At 41.1% G+C, this 26,892-nt stretch overlaps 1 protein-coding gene across 5 annotated transcripts in view; it reads left to right on the top strand.

The window, feature by feature from the left end:
- The first annotated feature begins 771 nt into the window (after positions 1 to 771).
- DOCK10 (dedicator of cytokinesis 10) overlaps positions 772 to 26,892 on the top strand; it is a 275,677-nt gene continuing 249,556 nt past the window's right edge. For 3 of the 5 annotated variants that reach the window (XM_073020107.1, XM_073020108.1, XM_073020106.1), the window contains exon 1: positions 773 to 1,053. In XM_073020107.1, coding sequence (XP_072876208.1) covers positions 931 to 1,053 — 123 coding nt within the window. In that variant the 5' untranslated portion in view covers positions 773 to 930. Of the gene's footprint in view, positions 1,054 to 26,892 lie in introns of all 5 variants that reach the window. The other 2 variants (XM_073020109.1, XM_007966462.3) reach the window with 2 other exon arrangements.

Below are 26,892 nucleotides of genomic sequence, written 5' to 3'. Positions count from 1 at the left end.
TTAGTAGCTTAAACTGTCTCCTTGATTTCTCTGTATTTGTTTATTTGTTCACTTGGTTACTTGCCGTCTCCCACCCCCACCCCGAAAAAGCCTATCAGCTCCACACAGTCTTAAAGTGTAGTTGCTAAGTTCCTCTCTGTTTCCTCGGTTTCCAGAACAGTGTGAGCTGGCATATAGTAGGCGCTTAATAAATACTCGTTGAAGGAGTGAATGAATGGGGAAGCTTATTCCAAGGCCCTGAGCATGGACTTCTGGCAAGTGAGCCTACCACACGCTGGTGTGGGTGATGCTGCTGGGATCCCAGTCACCAGATCTTTAATAAACATTCTGACCCCTTCCCGAGGATGGCAGGGCGAACCGAGCTTCGCCCCCACCCACTCGCCGGACCCAGAAAACAGAGGTCTAAACGGCAAATGCATCCAGGGCTCTAACTCTCCCAGCAGCCTCCAAATGAGGCTGATGGCCTTGGACAGGCGACAGCCTTGGACAGGCCCCGCCCGGAGCCCCGCGGCGGCCGCCCGCCGCCCTCCCCCTCTCCCGCAGCCTGCAGTTCCCCCGGGCGGCGTGGACAGCCCCGGCCGGCCAGCTGAGCCCGTGTGGGCGGCGCGGGCGGGAGACGCCCCACGCGCGTCCCGCGACGCCCGCTCCAGATGTGCTGCTGCAGGGCCCCGGCCGCCCGCCGAGTTGGCCGCGCGCGCCCGGGGGAGCGCAGAGTTTGGAAAGTCTTCGAGAAGCTTCAGAGGAGGGAAGGGGGTGGGAAGAGTGGGGGTGCAAGAGAGAAAAACCCGCCTCTTGCGAGTTGAGCGAGGAAGAGGGGGGGAAAGACTCCGAGTTCCGCTTCCTGAACGGCGGGTGGATAGAGAAGGTTGGCGCGGGGAAGACCGGCGGGACGCGCGCCCCGGGCCAGCGGCGCGATCGGCGTGGCGGGCGATGGCCGGTGAGCGGACCCGCAGGTTCACCCGGAGCCTGTTGAGACCTGGGCAGGCGGCCGAGCTCCGGCACAGCGCCGCGTCCGCCGCCGCGGTGGTCGTCAGCAGCCGGCAGCAACAGCGGGTGAGTGCGGCGCGTCCTCCGCGCCTTCCCGCGCGCCCCAGGCGCCCGAGGGGAAAGGAGCCTGGCCTCCCCAAAAGCTCAGCCGGCCCAGGTCCCCGAGCTAGCGGGTCCTCTCCTCCGCACTCCCTCCCCCGCCGCCTCTACGGGCGCCCCCGGCGCCACCTCCGCGAGGCAGCGCCACCGAAGCGTAAGGACCGGGGGCGCGTTTGTGCACGCGGGACGCTTAGAGGAACAGCTGCGTGGGCAGCAGAAGCGCAGCGTGGGAGAGGATGTGCAGGGGGGTTAACGGGGCGGGAAGGGACCGGAATGCACTGCCAGTCATATTGGTGCTAAGTGGTAAGAGTGCCAGAGACCCTGGGTGGGGTCGGGGGGATCTACAGAACGGGACCCCTTGGTCCGCAGGTCTGCGCGTCTCTCTCACCCTCCAGCGAACAGACCAGTGCGGTCCTCGCCCTGGTTAGAGCTGGGACCCCCCGACCTTAACTATCGCGGAAATAGATGTACTTGGAACAACCCTCCCACCGCAGGGTAAAAACCCACAAACCACTTAATACTCCTCCAGAAAGAGCTGAGGAACACAGGCTGGAGGAGACATGGGTCATTAGGTCTCCAGCGGTTTCTGGTATTTTTCTAATATGTTTCGCGGGGTTCTCCCGCCAGCAGTGCTTTACTGGTTACTTCCTTATTGAAACGCCTTCTAAGTGTTGGGTGATTTCCGCGGGAAGTCCCTGGGGCAGCAGCCAGCATCTGATGCTAGGATCCTCTCCATACCAACCCAGATGTTCTTGCGTTGCAATAGATCCACATTGCAGGGGAGAGGTGGCAAGAGACAAATCAATTCTAGTGGAAACGGGAAGCGAGTGGGAACAACAGCCTCTCAGCAAGACCGAGGCTCAGCAGCCGCACTCTTGGCCTGCGTTTGGTGAACCGGAATCCGGGTTGTGTGTTTCATTTTCTTTTTTGCCAGTAAATATCATTAGGAACTAAACGGCTCTTTTTAAGAGTGTGAAAGTGTTACTCTTGCCAGTCACCAATGAGGAGGGCGCCAAAAGCTGCCCAGAGCCAGTTCCCACAGCCAGGACTATTCTCTAAAGCCAGAGGTCGGAAAGTTGAACAGAACGGAAGCAAATTGCCTGGCAGAGGGAAGAGGCATCGAGTGCCCAGGGGGTGTAGAGCGGGCGGGGGTGATTGGAGTGTGAAACGAATTGGTGGCCAGGGTGCCTTCTCTTGCACTTACAGTAGCTGCAGTCCGCAGTTACCCAGAGGTGGTTCAACTGTTAGCTCACTCTGTGCCAGGGACAGCATGTGGTTCTGCTATCAGCGTACACATTTTCAGGACAGCAAAGACAAACGGTACGAAAGAACATTCGAAGAAAAGATTCAATTCGAGTAAAAGTAGAGATAAGAAAATCTCCAGACAGTAGTAGAAAGTACCTGAATGATAATTCAGGATTGTGGTTTTGTCATTTTCTGCCATTCCCTTGACAATAACTTTATTTTGCAGTTGACTCATTGGACTGAATCTCACTGAGGATCTGATAGAAACACAAAGCGTTCAATGGGAATAAACAGCTTAAAGTGTTGTGTTTTTTTTAAGTAGATTCTCCTAGAATTTTTGTAGCACTAGAATTTCTAGAGTATGCATCCTATACCCTTCTACACATCACACACACACACATACACACAGAGCTTTCTCCAAAATTATGTCAGATTTGAAATCCTAGGGTATCTTGTCAAAATGAATAAGCTTGGTGTCTTCAAAAAGAGATGGGGGAGGGGAGATTCACTGGCAAAGGTGGTCCTGACTCCCCTTGCTTCGCTTCAGCACCTTGGCCAACACTCCTAAACTAGCTTTTGCCAAGACATTTCATGGGATCTTACACATCTAGGCAGGCAGTTTTGGCTGCTATTTTGGCAGCAAGAACACATGTGCTTTGCATTCCATCCCATCAGTTAACTCTTGAAGGGAAACAGGAAGGTGATGAGTTCTCTGAACTGGCACCTGAACTCGGTGGGATTCTGTAGGGGTATAGCATCCCTTTTGAACCTAAAACCTTGTCATTGGACTATGTGGTAGAGACTAATCTTAGCCTACATTGATCCAATCCCTTAAGACTCTTTATATCTGCTGCTTCAAGTTCTCAAAACATGGTTGTCAAGGGTGAAAAATAATAGGATGTTGGGGAAAATACTATGGGTACCTGACTTCAGTACAGACTCATAGAACTGTGGGTTTGTATTGGAGCAAGCCATCCTCTATTGCAAGGTATTTGAAAGACAGTAGAAAGTCCTGCTGAGAAAAACTATCTTACTGCTAGATTTATATAGTCCCCTTTCTGAAATCCCCGTTTTGGGGACCCAAATCCTCCAGGACATTGCCGAAAATTTGCCATAGGGTTTGAACTCTGCTCTATCCAATAAGTTTAGAAAAGGTTGTCAGATTAACAAGGTGGTTTTGGTCTCTGAGAATGGGATGTGTGTACACACAGAGAGAGAAATAAGACAGGAAGCCTTCAAAATGTGTTTGAATATGGAGAGCAGAGATCAATGAGATGCTGAGTGAGGGTAATTACTGGGAAAGCCAAAATTCAAGGCAGTTGAGGACAGTAGAGGTGTATGCCAAAGCAAATTTGATGTCAGTTTTTACCCAAGGCGCTGTATGTAGGAGGCTTATGTACTTGCAGACTCCTAGACAGGACCCACCTTATTCTTCACCCCTCCCGAGAACAGTAATGAGCAAAAACATACATTTCAAAAGGAGAAATATTTGCTCCTTCATTATCCTAAAATTCTCCATAGAAAATAAATGAAAGACAACTCATTCAAAGATCAATTCAAAGGATCAAGTCAAGTTCACATAATTTCCTGAAATCTCATTCCTGATTGTTTCATAAAGCAAGCTTCTCTAGGGTAAAATTTCAGCCGAAAATGATTAGGAACATCTGTCTCGTATCAGAACTGGAGTGTTTTATTACATTTGGTTGAATATACATTCCATGTTGGCTTCCAAGTTGTAATGCCACTAATGAGAAATTCCTTTTTGATAAGAAGCTCATCTTTTAAAATGAATGAAGTGTATCTGTACTCTAGCATGAATTAGTTCATTTCGATAGCTTTCTATAATTCATTAAGATACACATTTAGGATTTCTGCACTTTTCTGCATATATATTGTATTTGAGAGCATTTCAAAAGAAACATACTTTTTTAAAAAGTATAGGTTAACTTTTTGCAAACACCCCATGAGATCTGTCACTTTGAGAGAAATAGGGTTTTATTTATGGAATGCTTTAGGTGGGTTAGTGCAATGGAAGGCTTCAGGTAACCAGAAGGATGAGATCTACATAGAGTCAGATGATGGAAAGGAAGCATTTAGTAGAGATCAAATAATCATTTGGTCAGTTTTGGCCTAAAGTCGTTCATTCGGAGCTTACCACTTTAGTTACATGCACTTTTAATGCCTTTATGATATTTACTCTATTATTGGACAAAAACTCCTCATTTTTTATTGTATCTAATTTTGTTATTAACTTATTTTGAAGAGAAAGCATCCTGCCAGTAGTGATTATACTTAACCAGTAAGTTCTCTCCCTTCCTACCCAACCAGAAACGGTAAGGGGTAAAGAGAGGAAAGTATTTATTTCGGTAAATTCTATTTATTTTCTGTGATGTTTCCTAACTCTTCAGGCCTCCAATAATACCACTTTTGATATTTTAGAGAGCTTTGAGTAAGAAGCGGAACCTTTGACCAACCAAAGAGCTTTGATTGAGAAGTAATGAATATGTAAACATGTTTAATGAGCATGAGGAATTCCTAGAAGGAAGAATTTTCTCCCCTCTGAACTTGGTGGCATTCAAGAGTTGAGAGTAGGAGGGATTTTTTTTTAATTGAGTGGGGGATACTGGAATTTCCCAAAAGTCATATGCTAGATGCAGAAAGTGATAGTGAATGAAAGTGAGGCACTTGTTTTGCTGTCGCTGTCCAGGTTTAAAAGCAATATGCAATATAAGGGCCTGCTTGTTTAGCATTCACAGCACAGTCTTTTTGTTTTGTGTTTTTTTGTTTTGTTTTGTTTTTTGTTGTTTTGGACAGAGTCCTTTATAACAAGGGTGTTTATGCTTTAGCAGAAATCACACGTTTGTGTTTTCATATGAGGAAAGTCCCTTGACCTCTTTGCCTGGAGAAGAAGTCAACACAAACTTAGTTTACAAGATCAAATTTGAATGTTACTGATGTGTCTGCCAATGTTTTTTTATTTCTCAAGGGCATTGGAGAAATAACTTTGAAAATAAATAGTAACCACAAGTGGGTTCTAGAAAACTTCTAGAAGGATCAAAGACTGAAATAATGAATCAACATGTATAGGTTTTGGCTATCTTTTTCTTCACAACCAGATTCTCTAAGGCCTAGCATAGAAAAAGAAAGCAATAATGAATGCATGATGGTAAACCATTTGTTAAGAATGTACGATGTGCCTGGCACAGTGTTAAGCATTCTATATAATTCTCAGAGCAATCATTTGAGGAAGTTATTATTGTTACAGAGGAGGCCAGTGAGGCTCATAGGGTTAAACGTGTTTCCCTAAGTTAAGTAACTGACACGGGACCTCCTCTGCATTTTGAATAGAAAACTGGAGGGGTTACCTTCCAGTTTTTTAGCTGTTTCTAAAAGCATCTCCAAATTGGTGGATATGAGTAGTTGATGTTGGTTGGTGTTGCCTTTTGATCTACCCAAGATGTAGTTCTCCCTAAGGAATAGGAAAATTGTTCTTCCCACTAGTGCTTCAGAGTACCTGTCAGTATTCACTCCAGTGTTCCCCTGAGGTTAGTTGCAATAGCAGAGGCTGTTCCAGGTACCCTTGATTATAATAGATCTTCCCAAGACAACCGGAATTTCAATATTAAGTTTTTAAAATATGAACTCACTCAGCCATCCCCATCTCACCTGTATGGCAAAGTCTTAAGAAAATTGTGAAAAAGCATGAGGTTAATCCTCCTGCAATCTACTTCAAAACTGTCTGCTTCTCCATCCTCAATTGCTTACCCCACTCTCACATGTGCCTGAAATTCCTCAAGGCATTGTGTGTCTTGGAGCATGGATTTCCATTTAACTAAGTTGTGTTGGGATTCTTTATTCACATTCTATCTTATTTGAAGGAGGGATCCTAAGTATCTTACAAAGATGCATGTGAGACGACAACAACAAAATATAGTAAGGGGAGTGAAAAGCAATATTAGCCAGAAAAGGAAAAATAATATTCGGAAAGTTAGATGTAATCAGGTGTAGGTCATTAGGACCAGTAAATAAAATACATCACTATTAAGTCCTATAGTTTTGTTAAAGGTGCTTCTTGGTGACCAAGTCAAAGAAAAAAACACCATCAGCCATGAGATTTAAGAAGTCCATTAGATAAATGGAAATTTGCTCTAGACATATTCAGCATTAACTTATAATGAAATTTAAGAGACAAGATTTTTTTTCCTGGGGTTTTTACAAACAGTAGCATGATGTGATAGAGTCCCATCATTGAGAGTGTTGTCCAAGGACCAGCAACATTAGATCACATGGGAGCTAGCTAGAAATACAGAATCCAAGGGCTCCCACCAGATAATGCATTTTAATAAGATCCCCTGGTGATTTGCAAGGACACTAAAATTTGAGAAACATGAAAATAACCTACATCTTCAGCCACACTTTTGCAGTATCTTGTTAGATAAAGTCAATTGAGGAGGGGCCAATACAATGTGGTTTATTCTGCAACTATTTGAAAGTTTTACTTAAAGCAGAGATGAGGTTTACACCACTTAGAAATGAAAATGGGATTTGGTTCATTGTTAAATGGCTTTAAGGAAATCTGTTACTTGTTTGTGTTATATTCTCTCCTTCATCTACCATCTAGCCCCTTAATTGTAGTGTGAACTTAATTTTCCAGGTGAAGAAAAAATTCCATAACATACTTGAATAATTGCTATCTAAGTCAGCACAAGTTCTCACCCTAGGTTGTAGGGTGAGAGTTCTAAACACATGTTTCAGAGTAAGGCGAATGTTATTCCTCCTACAGAGAATTTTAAGTACTATTACTTCAACTCATGAAAGACATGTGTTATGAACTAAATGTTTGTGTCCTCCCAAAATTAATATGTTGATGCCTTAACCCCCTATAAGATGCTATTAGGAGGTGAGGCCTTTGGGAGATATTGGGGGTAGATTTGGTCATGAGAGTGGACCTCTTATGATAAGATTAGTTGCTTTAAAAGAAGAAGAAGAAAGAGAGATCGCCCTCTCTCTGTCATGTGAGGACACAACAAGAAGGCGGCCATCTACCAGCCAGAAAGAGAGCTTTCACCAGGAACCCAACCATGGTAGCACCATGATCTCAGACTTCAGCCTCCAGAACTGTGAAAAATAAATGTCTGTTGTTAAAGAACCCAGTCTATGTTATGTTATTATGGCAGTCTGCACTGACTAATGCAACACACAATTAACACTGATTCCTTGGTGACATATAAGATCTATATTGATATGGTATTGAGTGAAACCCTTAGGGATTTGAAAATAATTGGTGATATCAGAAAATCCAACTGTTAGAATCATAAAATCATGAAGATGTTTTTCTCTCTCACAGTCACTGACTCCTAGAAAAAGTGATACCTCTTGAATTCATGCTTGAATGCAATAAGAATGGGCTTCCATGGAGTTAAAGATCTTGATTTCCCCATATGCTATAATGTGGTTCATGACCTCTTTGATGAGCTGTGCTTCACCATCATCTTGAGATACTCTTTCCTTGACTATCCATGTTGGAGTTCCATTATGCACTTGTAACAATTTGGCCGTATGGGATTCTAATGAATGGGAGTTGGTATTGGAAATGTCAGAGCCTGTGAGTCTGGAGACCAGAATTTCAAACCTGGCTCTGTGGCCTTTGATGAAGTCCCTTCTCTCTTTGAAGACTCGGTTTCCTGATCTGTGAAATTAGGGGATTAGGTGACTGGGCTCTTGAATTTCCCACTTCTTTGTCCCAGAGTTCTCACAACTTCTCCTTCTCATCCCTCAGATTCTCAGATGTCACCTTCCCAGAAAGGTCATCCCAGATTACCAAGCAGAGGGTGAGAGTTCATACCCTAAAGATGTGTTTCAGGGTGAGGTGAATGTTACTCCTCCTACCGGAGAATCTCCCACCAGGCTCCCCACCCTCAACACTCTCAATCTCATTACTAGGTTTAGTTGTCTTCATAGCTCTTACTGTTATCTAAAGTGATCTTTTTATTGATTTAATTTCTTGTTTGTCTTCCAACCCTCTTGCCTTGGAATATAAGTGCTATTGAAAAGAGAGAACTTGTCTGTTTCACTACTTTTATAGTATATTTGCTATTGGTAAATAAGAGGGGTGAAGTCTCCATTCTTACTGCACATTAGTTGCTTAAGGAAAGTCAGAAGGGTGGGCTGAATGCACATTACTGAAAGGTTATAGTGGAATTATAACTTTAAAATGTCCAGGTTGTTAGCATCTGATAATGACGGCCCTTGTGTCATCCTCTTCACAGTCTACTTGGGAATCTTGGCAAGCATTGGAAATGCAATCCTGCAGAAAGGTATTGGGCATGTCCTGTGTGCCAAGTACTAGACTTGTGCAACCTCTTCTAATCCTCATAGCAACCAGATGGCAAAAGGTTGGTATCCTCATTTTATAGATGAGGAAAGAGATGCTTAGAGATCAGGAACTTTCTTTAGATCAAATGACTCCTCAGTGGTGAATCCAGAGTCCACAATCACAGTGGACTCTACAGCCTGTTCCTCCTGACTACTCTATAACTGCCTCCCAGCTCCACCAGGCAGGAAGGACCTCATTAAACATGCAGTTTGCATCCATCAGCAAAAGCAGTGAGAGAAAAGAAACCCTCAGAGTACTAGCTGTAGGAAGAGTTTCTAAAAAAGAGTTTCTTGACAAAAGAAGAGCTGTGGCTACTTTTCTCTGCTTAACAGTCTTTCATTTATGACATCTCAGCAACCTGGGAGATTGGGAGTGACACCAACTTTGGACACTGTTGCTCAAACATTTCCCAAGGACAAAACTGGCACGGAGTGAGTTAAGCTTTGCAAACAAAGGCTCCTTCAACTGTGAAAGGGGCATTATTTGATTCCTCTCTTTCTATAGAAATACATTTCTAGCAAGATAAACATGAGGTGGGGGGGGCGGTTTGGTTGCAACATTACATCTGTTACATTATCTCTTGTAGTCTTGATTTTGGTGTTCTTGTTTACAAATAAGGTTGATGGTTCTTTTTATCCCCCCCATTGAAGTGAGACTTGTTTACTTCTTATCTTCCACAGCAGTGTTAGCAGGCTGGAAATAAATGCTTGTGTTTGCTGGACTCGAAATGTTGACCTACATTTAATGAGGTAGAAATAATAAAATTTAATGAATGTGACTGAGTTAGTGGCAATACAGAAAAACACTTGCCTTTGAAAACGTTAATATTTTGCAGTTGGATTGAAGTGAAAATATCTGCCTCAGAGATTAGAAGAATTAATAGTCCCGGCCAGGCACGGTGGCTCACACCCGTAATCCCAGCACTTTGGGAGACCAAGATGAGAGGATCACCTGAGGTCAGGAGTTTGAGACCAGCCTGACCAATACGGTGAAACCCCATCTCTACTAAAATTACAAAAATTAGCTGGGCATGGTGGCGTGCACCTGTAGTTCCAGCTGCTCAGGAGGCTGAGGCGGGAGAATTGCTTGAACCTGGGAGGCAGAGGTCTCAGTGAACCGAGATTGTGCCACTGCACTCCAGCTTGGGCGACAGAGCGAGGCTCTGTCAAAAAACAAACAAACAAAAAGAATTAGTAGTACCAAATCACTAAAAGTTTCTTTAATTTGGGCAGCTTAAATGTGAAAATACTGTATTTCTAACTCAATGTCAGCATACCTCCTCTCAGACATGTAGAATTTAGGAGGCTAGGCAGCTCTTTAATTTAAATTAAATACCAAAATGGCAGAGTTTAACACTAGGATCTGAAAATCTGAAAAGGGTTCTACTTGAAAAGATGACACCATTTAGGATTAACACAATGAGATTTTTCTTCATATAATTATCTTAGTAATTACCAACTTAAATGACTAATTGAGGCTGTCAAAATGACCAGTGACTCTTTGGCCTTTCAAATTAAACATTCTATAAAAAGAACACAGGCATGAACATTTGACTTGGCAAACAAGCAAACAAAAAACAAAATTTACTGTTCAATGAAATATGATAATTAAATTATTCTCAAATACTCATTGTTTATTTGATTAGCTCTTAAATGTCCCTTTGTCACAGCTCTTTAGAATGACAAATGGAAATTGATTGCAGCTGAGTAATCTTCACAAACATGAAAGTGATGTTGGAACTCAAAATTTTTGAAGATAGTGCATATGTGGAGAACTAATATTTAAAAACATTTATTTTTTGTTTTTTATATTGTTTTAAAATTGGACACATTCAAAGGAAGTTTTATTCTGAAGCGAAAAGAATGTATTTTAAGTTTTCTTTGAAACATATCTTTATGGTGGGTTATAAACTTGTCCTACATGAGAAACTACTAGTAATAAGGTTTGTTGGCATACCAGCATGCAGAGATAAGATGCTTTCAGAACCTTTCTGAGTGCTAACAGGGAAAGTTCATTCATTAACTTCCATTTTTGAAGTCAATCAATTTGAAAAATGTATCTTTTTATCATTAGGAAGCAGTGGTTTCCAGGCAGTGTAACTTTGGTCAAGTCTTTAAGCTTCTTTGAGTTTCAGTGTTCTTGTCTTTAAAACCACAGAGTTGAACACCAAGACCTTCAAGAATGCTTTAGTCCTAAAAATCCGGGGAGATCTTACCCTTTTAAAGGGGTTTTCATTGAGAATTAAAATAAAACTTATTTTCATCTTAATAAGATGATTATTGATTAAGATATCTGATTTTAGCAACTGGAAGACTTGGTCCCAGTGATCTAGGACCACATTTGTATTTCACCGATGAAGACGGTAGCATAAAACGTGGTTATTTAAGAATGCAATGAAGAGGATGGCTGTTTACACATCCTGAGTACAGGGCTAGGGGAATGGAGACTGGCAAAAGACAGCCAGTGGTGGCAAAGGCTGAACAAGTCAGGTTCTTCTGACCTTATCGAGCCTCAGAGGCAAGCATACAATCCCATTTCCTTCTTTCTTATCCTGAGGAGAAGGGTAAGCCCCATCTGCTTTAAGAAAGCAGGCTTTCCAGTTCCCATGCTGAATGTTTGTAGTTGCAGTCTCTGGCTTAAGGTCTGTGCCAAGCCATGTCAGCATCCACATGAATAGAACATACGTGAGCACAAGTTTGAACTGTGCTACCAGATCCTGTCTCCCTTGCCTTTGAAAAAGCAGCAGGAACCTCTCGTTTTCTAGTTCTGTGTCTGTCACTGGTTTTTGTCTCTGCTTCTATCACCTCCTTCTCCCTGCTCTCACCTGGGAAAAGTAATATGATCTGTCCTGGACCCAGTGTGATTTCAGAGGGTCTCAAGGCTGCAGATTCTGCCTTCGGCCCTGTGCCCACGTTGTCTTCCTAGCAACTGATACCTAACCAAGGTATAGGCCATTTTATTCCACAGTTAGTCATCAACCTTAAATGCACAAGGCAGCGTTGTGAGGACTTTATTTCACTCCACAGCGTAAGTCCATTCCTGAGCAGATGTATCTTGGGAAGATCCCTGACCCATTAGGATAATAGAGCATGGAAATGGGAGGCTGATGTACTAGAAATAACCTTTCACCACTTGCCTGGTAACCAGTCTGGTCTCTGGTAGAGCTATCCACAGTCCAAATAACATGTGTCTCTGTCGCCAGTCCTAGAGGAGGAGGAAGAGGCGTAGTTTTGCCCTTACACTTCTGATACTCTGAGAGACCTTCAAGACCAAGACCGTGGTTATAGTCTCCATATTTCCAGGGCAGCAAGATGTTTGGCACATAGTAGGTGCTTACTAAATGCTTGCCAAAGGGAAAAGAGAATGTCATACTTAGAGATGACAGGACTATAGATTAGGCATGCAAAAGGAAATCTGAGGGCCCGGTTTGCAGTAAAGAAATTCTAAGGCACGCTCCAGAGGACAGATGTTGGTGACCAAGCACCAGCATATAATATCTGTACAATAGCAGCAAATTGAATTGAAGTAAACTGAGTAGAATTTATTTCAAGATTCCCACAAAGGCTCTTCAAAGATTAAAAAGAAACAAAACAAAATCTTGATTGGCATGCGTTTATATTCTTAAATAAATAAGATTCAGCTAAGCAGGTGTGATCACCAATCCCACACCAGCCCCTGTCCTGCCGGGGTGGCACACGCAGGCCTCACTGCCTAGCCAGGATGTTAGTGCCATTCTCACTGATGCTGTTAGCAGTCACAAGGTGGAAGCCACCCTGAGCAGGGTGTAGAAAATGATTGATTAAAGTCCAAGAAGTGTGAGCCACAGGGTTGTGAAAGCAGTCCATTTCCAGATACATGATGGAGAGCGGTTTATAATTTTTTTAAAACCCTTAATAAATCACCAGAGTTGTGTGATTTTATCAGTGAATGTGAATGCTATTTTAGCCCTTAAAAACTATCCTTCCTTCCTTGAGGTTAGGATGTTAGAGAGTTTTCATGACACGGTTTTAGAGCATTGTAATGACTCTGCTCTGTTTTTTAAAGTTCTGGCATTCGTGTAATGGTTTCCTTTTACAACTGTATTTTCTTTTTTCTTCTTCTTTTTTTTTTTTTTTTTTTTTTTTTTTGAGACAGAGTCTCACTCTGTTGCCCAGGCTGGAGTGCAGTGGTGCAATCTCGGCTCACTGCAACCTCTGCCTCCTGGACTCCAGTGATTCTTCTGCCTCAGCCTCCCAAGTAGCTGGGACTGCAGGCATGTGCTACTACACCTGGTTAATTTTTTTGTATTTTTAGTATTGACGGGGTTTTGCCATGTTGACCAGGCTGGTCTCAAACTCCCGACCTCAAGTGATCCACCTGCCTCAGCTCCCAAAGTGCTGGGATTACAGGTGTGAGCCACCTCTCCTGGCCTTACGTCTCTATTTTCTAAGCTTTTGTGAGTTTTACTATAATAATAGTTCAAAATATAGAAAATAATGCAGAAAACAATAGTAATCACCCACACTCCTACCACCTACTGATAACAACTTTTGCTGTATTTATTAGAAGCATTTATCTCTTCATGAAAACATGCTTTGACACACTTTTGAGCCAATGTTGAATGTTTACATTTTTAATTTGTCTTAAGTGATTTAGGGTATCTTCTGTCCTAAAAATTCTTTCCGCTGGCATTTCTGTACACCAGCTTCACAGGAAATATATATTGTTAATTAAAAAAGAAAAACTGTGCTACATTTCTTGAGATTATACAGTCATAAACATTTAGACCTGAAAGAAAATCTAGTCTAAAATAGATAAAGAGGCCAGGCACAGTGGCTCACGCCTGTAATCCCAGCACTTTGGGAGGCCGAGGCCAGTAGATTACTTGAGGCTGGGAGTTCAAGACCAGCCTGACCAACATGACGAAACCCTGTCTCTACTAGAAATACAAAAGTTAGCCAGGTGTGGTGGTACATACCTGAAACCCCAGCTACTCAGGAAGCTGAGGGAGGAAAATCACTTGAACATGGGAGGCAAAGTTTGCAATGAGCCAAGATTGTGCCACTGCACCCAGCCTGGGCAACAGGGCAAGACTCCATCTCAAAAATAAATAAATAAATAAAATAAAACAGAAGGAAGCTGAGTCACAAGGAGGTTTAAATGGATGTGGTCAGGGTCACAGAGCAATGCCATGGGAGGACTCATACCCAGGGTATTTTCTCCTTTAGCCCAGTGCACCATCTGCAATACGCGTAATTTCATAAGATAGAAATCTAGAATATATTTCCATGGGGCTCTCCAGTAAAAGTGAATGAGCCTTAAACCCAATAGAGCACTACCTGTAAAGATGTTTAAATAGTACACATTCGCTTAACCTGGGCACACACGCTTGGTTTATTTCTTGAATATGTGATGTCAGTGTTACCTGTTGTTTGCTGAGACTCTGCCCAGGTGTTTCAAAAATGTGACCTATGCTTGGCAGCCAGCTGAAAATGTGTTCCTTGAGTTCATGAGCACGGGGAAAGGTCCACTTGTGCCCTTGGGCCTGAGCCATTTTTGTAAGCTGACATTATGCCAAAAGTCTAGTGATCAGAATTACTGTGTGTGCTGTCTCAGTGCCCTCAATGATCAGAACTTGACTGAGTCTGGGCTGCTGTGACTTTGCAGAGATACAAAGGATCTTAATAGATGTCTGTTGCTGCAATGACAGACTATATAAACTTAGCACTTAAACAGCATCTGTGTATTATCCTACCGTAGTGTAGGTGAGAAGTCTGGTGAGGGTCTCACCAGGCTAAAATCAAGGTATCAGCAAGGCTGTGACCCTTTTGTGAAGCTGTAGAGGAAAATTCGTCTCATGCTTACTTGAGCTGTTGGCAGAATTCAGTTTCTTGAGACTGTAGGGCCAAGGTCCCCATTTTCTTGCTGGATACAAACTGAGGTCTATTGCCAGCTTCTAGAGGCCCCCACATTACTTAACCCTGGCCTCCCTCCTTCATCTTCAAAGCTAGTAGTGATGGTTCAAGTTCTTCACATGTTGCACCCCTTGGACCCATGCTTCTGCTTTCCTCTACCACTGAAGGACTGGTGATTGGATTGGGCCACCTAGATAATCCAAGACAATTTCCCCATCTCCAGGTCTTCCATCTTAATCATATTTGCAAAGTCCCTTTTCCATGGAAATGAGTATATTTATAGGTTCTCTGGATTAGGGTGTGGACATCTCTGTGGGGCCGATCATAAAAATGCTCAGAAAGTGCATTAAAAGATTAAAAGGACTAACTCTTCCCCAGGCACTGCTTTCTGATCCTAAAACAAAGTGGAGGGAACTATCTTTTATAGAATACCAGAGACAGTTCTTAAATCTAACCCTCTGCTTATATGGCTTTGATTAAGTTAATAGACCTCAGCTTTTATCCTTGTAAAATTAGTAGACACAAAATTCTTATGAGGATTGTATTAGTCTGTTCTCACACTGCTATAAAGAAATACCTGAGACTGGGTACTTTGTAAAGAAAAGAGCCTTAATTGGCTCACAGTTTCACAGGCTATACAGGAAGCATGGCGACATCTGCTTCTGGGGAGGCCTTGGGGAGCTTTTAATCATGGAAGAAGGCAAAGGGGGAGTGGGTCATCTTACATGGCAGGAGCAGGAGAAGGAGAGAGAGGGAGGAGGCACTACACACTTTTAAACAGCCATATCATGTGAGACTCACTATCAAGACCACAGTACCAGGGCAGATGGTGTTAAACGATGAGAAACCTATCCCATGATGCAGTCACTTCCCACAAGGCCCCACCTCTAACACTGGGGATTACAATTTGGCATGAGAATTGGGTGGGGACATAGATCCAAACCATACCAAGGATCAAGTGATAACATGCCTCAGAGTTTTGAAGCTACATTCGTGTTCATTGTCACAGTGGTCATCGGGCCAAGGAGAGTGCTGCTCAGTTGCCTCTGTGCTCCTGTGCCTGGGCATGAGCATCTCAGAATGAGCTCACTGTGATTCAGTAGACCCTAGACTGTCATGAAAGATGACTAGCAGGGCTTGGTCTGGGTGTGCAGGCTAGGTCTGTGTAGGGCTTTATCTCTAACCAGGCCTCATCATTTTGTTTAGGTGAGAATACATTTCATCCATGACAGATCTCAGACCTACAAGGCTCTGTACTTCTTTCTCCATATATTCCCTAGTACTGTGTACTGAGGAGCCTGTGGGAAGAACCATGCGCTCTATGTACGGGACCTGACAAGCGGACTATTAAGTTGTGTACGGGGACTCAATCATCATTACTCTGAAAGATAGTCTGAACCATTTAACATAGACATTTGCTTCAAAATGACATCTTTGATTCATCAATAAACAGATTCACTATATTTCTGGTCACAGAAGAGTGGATCAAGTATTAGTCAATATATTTTCAGCCCATGGAACAATTTGAGGAAAAATAGGCTTTGAATGTTAGGGTGTACCAGGGATCTAATCTTAGACCCCATTCTCTCTGCCTTCCCCACAAAACCTTCCTCGATGATTTCATCCTTTCACACATCTCTGAGTTCTGCCCATTGATATCTCTGTCCTGAAGTTCCTCAGTTCCTTCAAACTCAACATGTTCCAGATATAACACAGATTCTTGCTTCATAAATCTGCTTTTATTTCCTGAGTTGTATACCTCAGTGTATCCAGGAAATCTCAAACTAAAACCATGCTCAATTCTTTCCAGCACTGGCCACCCCACATCAGTTCATGCTCCAAGTACTGGCAAGGCTACCTCCTAAATATTTCAGACATCTCCCTGACTTTAGTGATCTATGTAAGTCACTTAGTATTTCTTCCCCACACTGTGTTTTGCAATGTCCTTGTGGTTTCCTTCCAGCCTTCTCACTAGTTGTCTTCCTGTCTCTCCCCAGGCAACTATCCACCCTCCTTTCTGCCTGCATCTTGTGAACACACAGCTCTGATCATGATATAGCCATACCAGAATGCTGCTAATGTTCTTGATTATTGCCCTCAAAAGATTACATCTCACTTGGTTTCAATCTACCTTTCTAGCATTTAGCTTCACTTTCTTTTTTTTTTTTTTTTTTTTTGAGACGGAGTCTCACTCTGTCGCCCAGGCTGGAGTGCAGTGGCCGGATCTCAGCTCACTGCAAGCTCCGCCTCCCGGGTTTACACCATTCTCCTGCCTCAGCCTCCCGAGTAGCTGGGACTACAGGCGCCCGCCACCTCGCCCGGCTATTTTTTTTGTATTTTTTAGTAGAGACGGGGTTTCACTGTGTTAGCCAGGATGGTCTCGATCTCCTGACCTCATGATCCGCCCGTCTCGGCCTCCCAAAGTGCTGGGATTACAGGCTTGAGCCACTGCGCCCGGCCTAGCTTCACTTTCTAGTATTCTCTTTCCTCCAACCTTTTCCACACTGCAGCCACTCAAGTTTCTGGGCATTACCCAAGGATGCCATGCACACCCATGCCACCAGCTGCCCAGAGGACACTTCCTTTTTTCTCTTCTTGTTCAGCTCCTGCTTGCCTTTCAAGACCCAACTAATTTGCCCCTCATCTGATACCCTCTTCTGAGTCCATAGGCAGACTTAGTCTCTTCCTCTTCTGTATTTCCATAATACTTCTTGAATACATTAATTTTTATTGTAATTATTTAGTTATTATCTCATCACTTCCAGACAGAGAGTTTTATAATAGCTTCATAAATGATTCTTGGTTAGATGGATGGATAGATGTATATGCATATGTGTGTTTTTTAAAAAATGTTCTAACCATACCTTGTCAATTTTGAAAGGGTAATGCATTGCAAATATTGTAGTAAAAGGGGAGCAGTATGGCATTATCTTCCTTTTTTTAACTGAAGGGCTTTGAATATTGCCTAGCCTTGGAAACAAGAGCCCAGACATTTTGGTTCAATGCTTCTTAGAAAATGTAACAGGTTCAGGGACTTTTTAAAAGGAACCATTTTAATTATTGCCTTTCATGAATTGATGTGATTGTGAAGAAAATTGCTTTCTAGGCCCATGATTTATTTTTTAAACTGCACAACCTATCATTTCTCATTGGAATTTTTAGCTGTTGAACATTTCTAAATATTTTTTTCTATTTGTGGTGAGTCATATTAAATTGTGCATTTCATTTTTTCTGAATTATCCAGTTTGCTGAGGGAAATATGGAGACATATTAAAATGTCCCATTGCTAGCGTGGAACATCTTGGATCTAGGAGTTCCTAACTCTAGTGTCCTCTTACTGCCTGGGTCAAAGGCCCAGGGACCACCTTCAAGTACTCCTCATGCAACATCTGCCTTTAAGCCACAGCCCTTTAATTTGGTCTTTCTCCTGCCCACAGGACTCCTTCACAATTCTTACTGAGAATTCTTCTCACTCGGGTGTCTCCTCAAGAATCCTTCCCTGATCTCCGCCAAAGCCTAGAGAGCTTGCATTGCACTGGGCACCTGTTTAATGTGGCAAATACTTGTTTTCTACTTTTTATATAAATGAGTTCCTGGAACATGTATTTACTGCTTCAAGAAAACAAACAAAATTATTTTTTATGAAATACACATGACCAATACCTTTGCAGACCTCCGTCGGCTTCTCCCCTTCCCAAGTATCCTTTCCCTGTGGCAACCATGAATCCAAATGGTTTTTTTGATTTTTTTTTCCTTTTTTTTTTTTTTTTTTGAGACAGAGTTTCATCAGTCGCTCACGCTGGAGTGCAGTAACGTGATCTCAGCTCACTGCAACCTCCGCCTCCCACGTTAAAGCAATTCTTATGCCTCAGCCTCCTGAGTAGCCGGGATCATAGGCATGTGCCACCATGCTCGGCTTTTTTTTTTTTTTTTAGTAGAAATGGGATTTTGCCATGTTGGCTAAGCTGGTCTTGAACTCCTGGCATCCGCCCACCTTAGCCTCCCAAAGTGCTGGGATTATAGGCATGAGCCACCATTCCTGGCCACGAATCAAAATGTGCTCAATGTTTGCCTGATTGTCTTTTCTTATTTTGAAAAGCATTCAGATTTGTAAAACAATTGTAAAATACACTACAAAAAATACCATATGCCCTTCCTTCAGATCTCCCAAATGTTAACATTTTGCCACACTTAAAATTTAAAAATTAATCATTCTTTTTCTCTCTATACATACACAGAATACTGTTTTTATAAAACATCTGTGAATAAATTTTATACATGATGCTCTTTACCTCAAAATATATTTCCTAAAAGAAATTCTCTTACACAACTATAATATAATGACCAAGATCAAGAAATCAATATTGATAAGATTATGTAATCCATTAATGTTACTAAGATTTTGACAATTAATCCACTATTGTTTTTTTTCTGGTCTTGGATTCCATTTCATTTAGATGTGATATCTCTTTAGCTTTCTTTAATCAAGAATAGATTCTTTGTCTTTCTTGACCTTGAAATGTTGGAAAATACAGGTCAGTTGCTTTGTAGAACGGACCTCAGTTTACATCCTCATGGTTAGATTTAAGCTGTGCTATTTTTGGTGAGAATGTCACAGAAGAAATAGGGTGTCCTTAGTACATCGTATCAGGAGGGACATGTCAGTTTGTCCCGTTAGTGGTCACTTAGTTAAGAAAGTGTCTGCAGATTGCTCCTCTGTGAAGTTACTAGGTTCCTTTCTGTAACTAGTGATTAACTTATAGGAGATCTTCTGAGACTCCCCCACTGCTTTTTGTACCTTTGCTATTAATGTTAGCATCTAGTGATACTTTCTTGAAACAGTTATTTCTGTGGCTGGTCATTGAGGTTGTTCTCATTTTATTTAGTTTTTGGTTTTTGCTCTTACCAATGATGCTTCCGTAAACAGCCTTTTCCCCATCTCCTGGTGTACAGGTGCATGGACTTTTCTAGGGCAAGCCCTGCTTCAACTTTAGTAATACTGCCAGCTTGTTTTGCAAAGACTATACCCCTTTCCACTCTCATAAGCAGTGTGAAAGATTTTCCTTTCTACCACATCCTTGACAGTAAACTTGTCAGACTTTTTGATTTTTGCCAGTTTGGTGGGTATGAAATGGTATCATATCACTTTTCAAATTTCCTTTTCCCTATAAGCAAACAAAGTAAAGCATCTTCTTATATGTTTATTGGCCACATTTTTTTCCCAACTGATGATTTCGTGTATACTTGGGAGATTTGCATTCATATTGCAAATGTGTCAAAAATGAATGACGAGAAAGTTATTAGAAGTTGTTTTGGGCTGGGTGCCGTGGCTCACACCTGTAATCCCAGCAATTTGGGAGGCCACCTGAGGTCGGATCACCTGAGGTGGGCAGATCACCTGAGGTCAGGAGTTCAATACCAGCCTGGCCAACATGGAGAAACTCCGTCTCTGCTAAGAACACAAAAATCAGCCGGCCTGTAATTCCAGCTACTCGGGAGGCTGAGGCAGGAGAATCACTTGAACCCGGGAGGCAGCGTTGCAGTGAGCCGAGATAGTGCCATTGCACTCCAGCCTGGGCAACAAGAGCAAAACTCCGTCTCAAAAAAAAAAAAGTTGTTTTGTAGGAGGAAATGTGTCTAATTTATTTAAGTTGCATTTTAAAGTTTCATGAGCATTTCCTCCAGACTATGTTGGTAATTAGGAACAGTATCTTTGCATCATCAAATTTATGGGCTTCATTACTTACTATATAAATGTCCCATATAAAGTTCTCATAATGAGACTCACAACAATAAACACAAACAGGTGTCTGCATTTAAGAAAATTCCAACTATACCAACTTTTACCCAAATCTAGGGACAAAAGAGCTATTTAGGCCACACAGTTTCCTGGCCCCAGGCATTTGTTGTGCACATGTTGTTTTGCTTAAATCAAACTGAGTTATACAGTGCATTCTATTTGACTTGTATTGAACACCCTGCCTGAAAGACAGATAGCAATTTCACAGTATCAGAATTTTTCCAGGGACAAATTCTGGTGGTAGTATATAGTGTTTATGTTAGAAGGCTTTTGTTCTTGTTGACTTCAAGTTTAGATTAACAGTTAAGTTCTTCACGTGTGTGAAAATGTGTGGTTAGGAGAGTGATGGAGAAGGAAGATTTGTTTTTACTGTCACGGAGTTGCTACTGATAAGGTTTGTGACTTGGAGCCAGTTGTGGAGCCCAGTTGTATTGATTTTGGCTGGCAAAACTAAACCTTCAGGGAACAGGTGAAAGGGCACCTGCGGAAGTGGGACAGGCAGCTCAGTTTGATCCAATAAGGGAAACTGGCACAGAGTGGTTGAGTAGCTTGCTCAAGATTACACAATTTTAAATGGTAGATCTAGGATTCCAACTCCAGAGCCCACACTCTTACCTGCTATATTGTAAGCTACTATGTGTTTATGTGTGTATGTATGCATGGAGAGTAGAATATTGTGCATTTTAGGGCACAATGGGGAAAACACATAATTAAGAAAATTGAATATAATGTTATTGAATATAGAATCCAACTTGACTCATGTTCTTTTGCCACTTACTAAATAGAAAGCAATTTCTCCAGAAATCCATTATAAATAACTTGTTGAAGTAAAAATATTTATCACCTTACAGAACAACTTAAATTCTTTAAGGTATGTGTCCCATCTTAGTTATATGGTGAAATTTAAACTGCCAAGTGCCTCCCCAAAAAACTGTGCTGGCCTAATTACACTGATATGATGATTTACCTCTAGGCATTTTCTTAACAATACTAAAGAATGCCAACACTCAAATTGTTATGTCTTGGAGAAGAGACAGAGGAGAAATTAAAGGAGCAAACAGAACAACAACAACAAAAACCTACGACTCTTCTAGCTTTTGTCCCAAGTGCGTTAGGATATCAAAGTGCAAATCCAAAAAGGCTGAAAACCACTAATTTGTGTGATCGTTACAGGAACCTGCTGCAAGTTCTAAGTGTACAAGGTTGCCCACAAAATAAAACAAAGCTCCAGCCTTGGAGGGGACAGGGTTTTCATGGACAAATCCTTGAATTTCTCCTTTTCCCACTTTTCTCTCACTTCCTTAATGGCATATTTTTAGCAAAAAAAAAAACACTAAGGGCAGTTTTGAAGGGGGACATAATCATAAATGGGCCTCCTGGTTGGGTAGAACCATAGATTGGGCTGTGGAGGCAGAGGTGACTGCTTAGCTTCAGTGAAAGTGACAGAGTTGTGAACTGATTATTTCCCCACTGTTTAACCAACCGTCTATTACCTGCCAGGTTCTCTGATGGACATTCAACATACTACGTTCTGTTTTGTTTGTTTGTTATGTAATTGAACTGATTATTTACTGAAATGTCCTTGGGACATGGGCTCAACTTATTATATAATGCACATGGAAACGTGGTTTTGGATAAGGGAAACACTGGTAAGTGACATACTGTTAAACAGGACAGTGATGGTCCTTCTAACATTGGTTGTTCTGCAGGAGGCAAAGCTCTCCAGCTCCTCCTGCCTTTAGCACACTCCCTTGATTGCTGTCAACCGGCCCCCAAAGTGTAGCTCCTGAAACCAAACGCTGATTTGTTATATCTTTGCAGATGTTCTCAAAACCAATGTATATAAACAATATCCTATGCTATATATGCATTGTATCACAGTTATGAATTTTTTTTCACACAATGCAAGAAGAGAGAGAGAGTGTGTGTGTGTGAGTGTGTGTGTGTGTGTGTGTGTGTGAGAAACCCAACATCTTTGGAAATCTAAACCAGTTCCATTTTTCTTACTAAAAGGACATGCTCTAGTGTATGTAGAAATTGGATTTCTGAAGGTGAGGATTGTTCTAACTGGTGGCAAGTTTGTTTCATTCTTGTGTTGAGTTGCAACACATTTTTAGAAAATTGCATCATCCCATGATTGCCATTAAATTGACAAACTGTCCCTTAGAATCTTAAAATAGCTACCTCTGTTCAGAGGGAAGACATTTTTTAGAATACATCGTAGCAATCAGTGTCATTTTTTTCTCACAAATAATAAAGTATGATTTTTCAGAGAACAATCCTAATACACAAAATACAGGGAAAAGTTGCTTTTCAAATATATGTTGCTAGGTTAAGTTGGGCGGAAAACAGACTCTTTGCTTCGTGGTTAGCTCATTATTCCTCTACTGCTTCGCCAATGTGTTCACCACATTTTATGCTAGTCTTTGCTGTGATTCATCTGTTCTGCTCTATAGACTATATTGACAGCAGATGAACATTAATGTGTGTATCATTCTCCACAAAATGTCAAGGACATGCAGTTACAATAGGTAAGATGCCCTTTTGAAAATGTTATATATATAACATTTATATATATATATACTTTAATATCAATTTCAAGACTATTCACTTATGAATCATTACTAATGTGAGTGTTCTAGATGGGACAGAAAACTAACATTAAACTCTTGGCAGTTTCAAGTTATGAAAACCCATAGAGGGAAGTGTTCTGTCTACAAAGACAAATAGATATATGTTGGGACTGTATCTCTGACTCCAAGCTAGATTCATCAGGAATTAACACTCAGGAACAACATATAGATCACAAATATGCTTGCAACTTACACCCATGTATTAGGGGTTCAGCTTGTTGGTTCGGTTTTGTCAATTGGTCACGTAGCTTGACAGAAAGCATGGGAACTTGCCTTACTTCTACTCACATTTTGGCGTCTGATCTTTAACTTAATAATCATGAAATCAGTAGACCATGCTTTGTATAATGAGAATCGAACATTAAAAACTTCCAATCTTTTTGTTCCCCCTCACATTCCAGTCTGATACCAAAGCCAGAGCGAAGGGCAGTGTTTGCAAAGGAGCTTCCAGTGAAGACGGAATAAACCCTCTGCTTCGGAAGGAAAGATTTGCTGTCAGAGAAATGAGGAGCAGACCACTGGGTTTTAGAGAAAATAGTAGGCATTGAGCAGCGGGAACCAGATGGAAGCCAGGAAGGAGTAGATGCCAGGAGCACTAGAAATGGGTAGAAAGAAGAAAACCAGGCAGGAGCATAGGACACCAAAGTGGGGTTGGCTTGAGGATTTGTATCTTAGCCAGGAAAAAAAAGATTAAACCACATTCTCTTGAGCTTTGAAGTTGCCAATCCTCAAATTCACAGTTGTCTACTTTTTAGTTAACCGTGAGAGTCTGTTTCAGATCTTGGAAACCCAGACCATGTATTTAGTTGAGGAGTGTGGTATTTCTCCATATCTGTTCAGGAAACGAACACATCATGTGGTCAGGGTGACGGCCTTTACTCATTCAAGATCCCACGCAGGATAGCAGGGGTCCTGAAGGTGTGGAGGGCAACACACAGGGAACCTGAGGACCACATGTTACATGATTGGTCTCCACTGTGACCCAGCCCATGAGGCTGTTTTCTGCCTTACACAATTGCTGAAGAGTTTGTAACAATTCAAAAAGAAAGGTTTAGAAAATGTGCAGCCATTCAAAAAGATTGTTGCTAGTTGGTAACAGGGCTATACAGTTCTAGGCCTTTCCAAGATGTCATGTAAAAAAATATATATATGTATACATACACATATATACATATTTATACATATATACACATATATAACTATATATACTTATATAACTATATACATATTATGTATACAGTTACATATTATGTATGTACACATACACATATACACATATATATGTGTATATATATTTACATGACATCTTAGGTGTATATATGTACATATACACATATATATGTGTGTGTGTATATATATTTACATGAAATCTTGGAAAGGCCTAGGAACCTCTCCACCTTATATATTTTATATATATAGAGAGAAAATGTGCAGCCATTCAAAAAGATTGTTGCTAGTTGGTAACAGGGCTATACAGTTCTGGGCCTTTCCAAGATGTCATGTAAAAATATATATATATAAAATACTATATATAATATATAATACAATATATATTTTATATATAATATATAAGATATAAAATATTATATATTATATGTATATAGTAATATATAATATATTTACATGATATATTTACATGATATCTTATAAAGGCCTAGAACCTGTCCACCTTTATGTGCAACTTGTTGCCTTCTGTGAAATCAACTGAATGTTCTGTCCTAGGAAGAGAGCAATAGTTAGGATGGGGTTCACATTATGCATATCACTCGGCCACCTATTTCAGTCCTGCAAGGAATGGTAGCTCATTCCATACCTACCCCTGGCTCAGCGTTTTTCCCTTCAAACTGTTAAGAAATAGGAAGGAACCATTTAGTCCCATAGTTGATACAATACACAGAGTAGAATACAGGAGACTACAGACATTGTTGAGAATAAAGTTTATTTTTTAAAAAATTTCTTGATGTACTGTACTATAAAAATGTATGAATACTGCATTTGCAAAGTGAGTTGTCACATTGGTAGAATATTCCTTAATGCTCTTTTTGTTATTGAAAATTCAGTCAAGCAGGAGTTGTGGGACACCTGGGGGGCCACTCTGCCATGACTGTGAATTCCTGTTTTTCCAGGAGAGTTACTGATTTGAAGAGGCAGGGAATGGGGGCTGGCAACCAGACGGTGGCCTCTGTTTCTCTGTTGGCAGGGATAATGAAGAACAGATGCAATTATAAATAGAATTATAGCCCAGACCAGGATTACTTGGATAACTCAGTCAACACAAGGTTTTGTTTGATTGAATTTTCTAGATGATTTCATCAATGATTAACCTAACTACGTTAGTGGAGATCTAAAAGACAGCCAGCTTAAACATATTCAGCAAGGCCAGCATTTCCTTTTTGCTTTTTTTTTTTTTTTTTTTTTTGGAACAGTAGGCATATCTTCAGTTATTGGCTTCTTTGGCTAGACAGTGCTATCCACATTTTTTTTTTTTTTGACAAAGCAGAAAAAATTACTAAGAGACTCAGTTTAAAAATCTACAAGAAAATGGGCAGGCTGGAGAAGAAGTATGTATGTTGAAAAATTATCTTAGATGCTTTACCCAAATGGCATACCAGGTTAAACTGCTGAATCAATCAATCAGTCAGTCAGTCTCTCTTGGTCTCTGTCAGGCTCTCTCTCGCTGTCTCTCTCTCTCTCTCTCTCTCTCTCTCAATCTCTGTCTCTCTTTCTCTCTTTGCCTTTCTCTAGTATGGCAATTTTATTTCTACTTCTCTCCTTATAATGTGTAATTCTTTACATGAACAGTGGGATGTGCTCCTGCCTCTAAGCTGTCTTCAAAAATAAACGTTGGTGGGTTAATTCCATCCCTAGTTGATCTTTGGACTTACTAGTAATACATAACTTTGACCCGAAGCTGTACGAGATGACCCTCTTCACTCTTGCTATTTCCTCAAAATAAAAGTACTGAATAATAGATCAAATTAGATCAGATTAGGAAATCCTCTCAAAAGCTTTTTGTTGTTGTTTCATTTTAGTCAGTTTCATCTTGAGTTTACAACACTTAAAAATATAAGAGGCTTGAGTTCACAACACTTAAAAATATAAGAGGCGGCCGGGCACAGTGGCTCATGCCTGTAATCCCAGCATTTTGGGAGGCCAAAGCAGGTGGATCACCTGACGTCAGGAGTTTGAGACCAGTCTGGCCAACATGGCGAAACCCCATCTCTACTAAAAGTACAAAATACAACATAAAAATACAAAAATTAGCCAGGCATGGTTGCACATGCCTGTAGTCCCAGCTGCTCAGGAGGCCAAGGCAAGAGAATCGCTTGAACACGGGAGGTGGAGGTTGCAGTGAGCCAAGATTGTGCCACTGCACTCCAGCCTGGGCGACAGAGTGAGACCCTGCCTCAAAACAAAAAATTATATGTGTATATATATACACACACACACACGTATAAATGTATATATACACACATATATGTGTATATATAGATATATACACATATGTATATACATATATGTAGATATATACACATATGTATATACATATATGTAGATATATACACATATGTATATACATATATGTAGATATATACACATATATATAAGAGGAATTGCTATTTGAGAAAGAATGTGCACATAGATAATATCACCTCCAAATTTTTAATAAGATACTTGCCTTCTTACTCATATGAGAACATCATAATATTTCCTTTTTAGTCAAAAACTTTTAAACAAACACCAATTACAACACATTATGAAGAGTGACACTTGTTTTGAACATAAAATCTAAGTTTTCTATATGATATAAAAGGTCAGATAAAAACAGAAACTTTTGACATCTAAACCAACTGTTTT

The sequence above is a fragment of the Chlorocebus sabaeus genome, chromosome 10 (genome assembly GCF_047675955.1).
Source record: "Chlorocebus sabaeus isolate Y175 chromosome 10, mChlSab1.0.hap1, whole genome shotgun sequence".
Lineage (NCBI taxonomy): Eukaryota > Metazoa > Chordata > Mammalia > Primates > Cercopithecidae > Chlorocebus > Chlorocebus sabaeus.
This window is presented reverse-complemented; position numbering and strand designations above follow the sequence as displayed.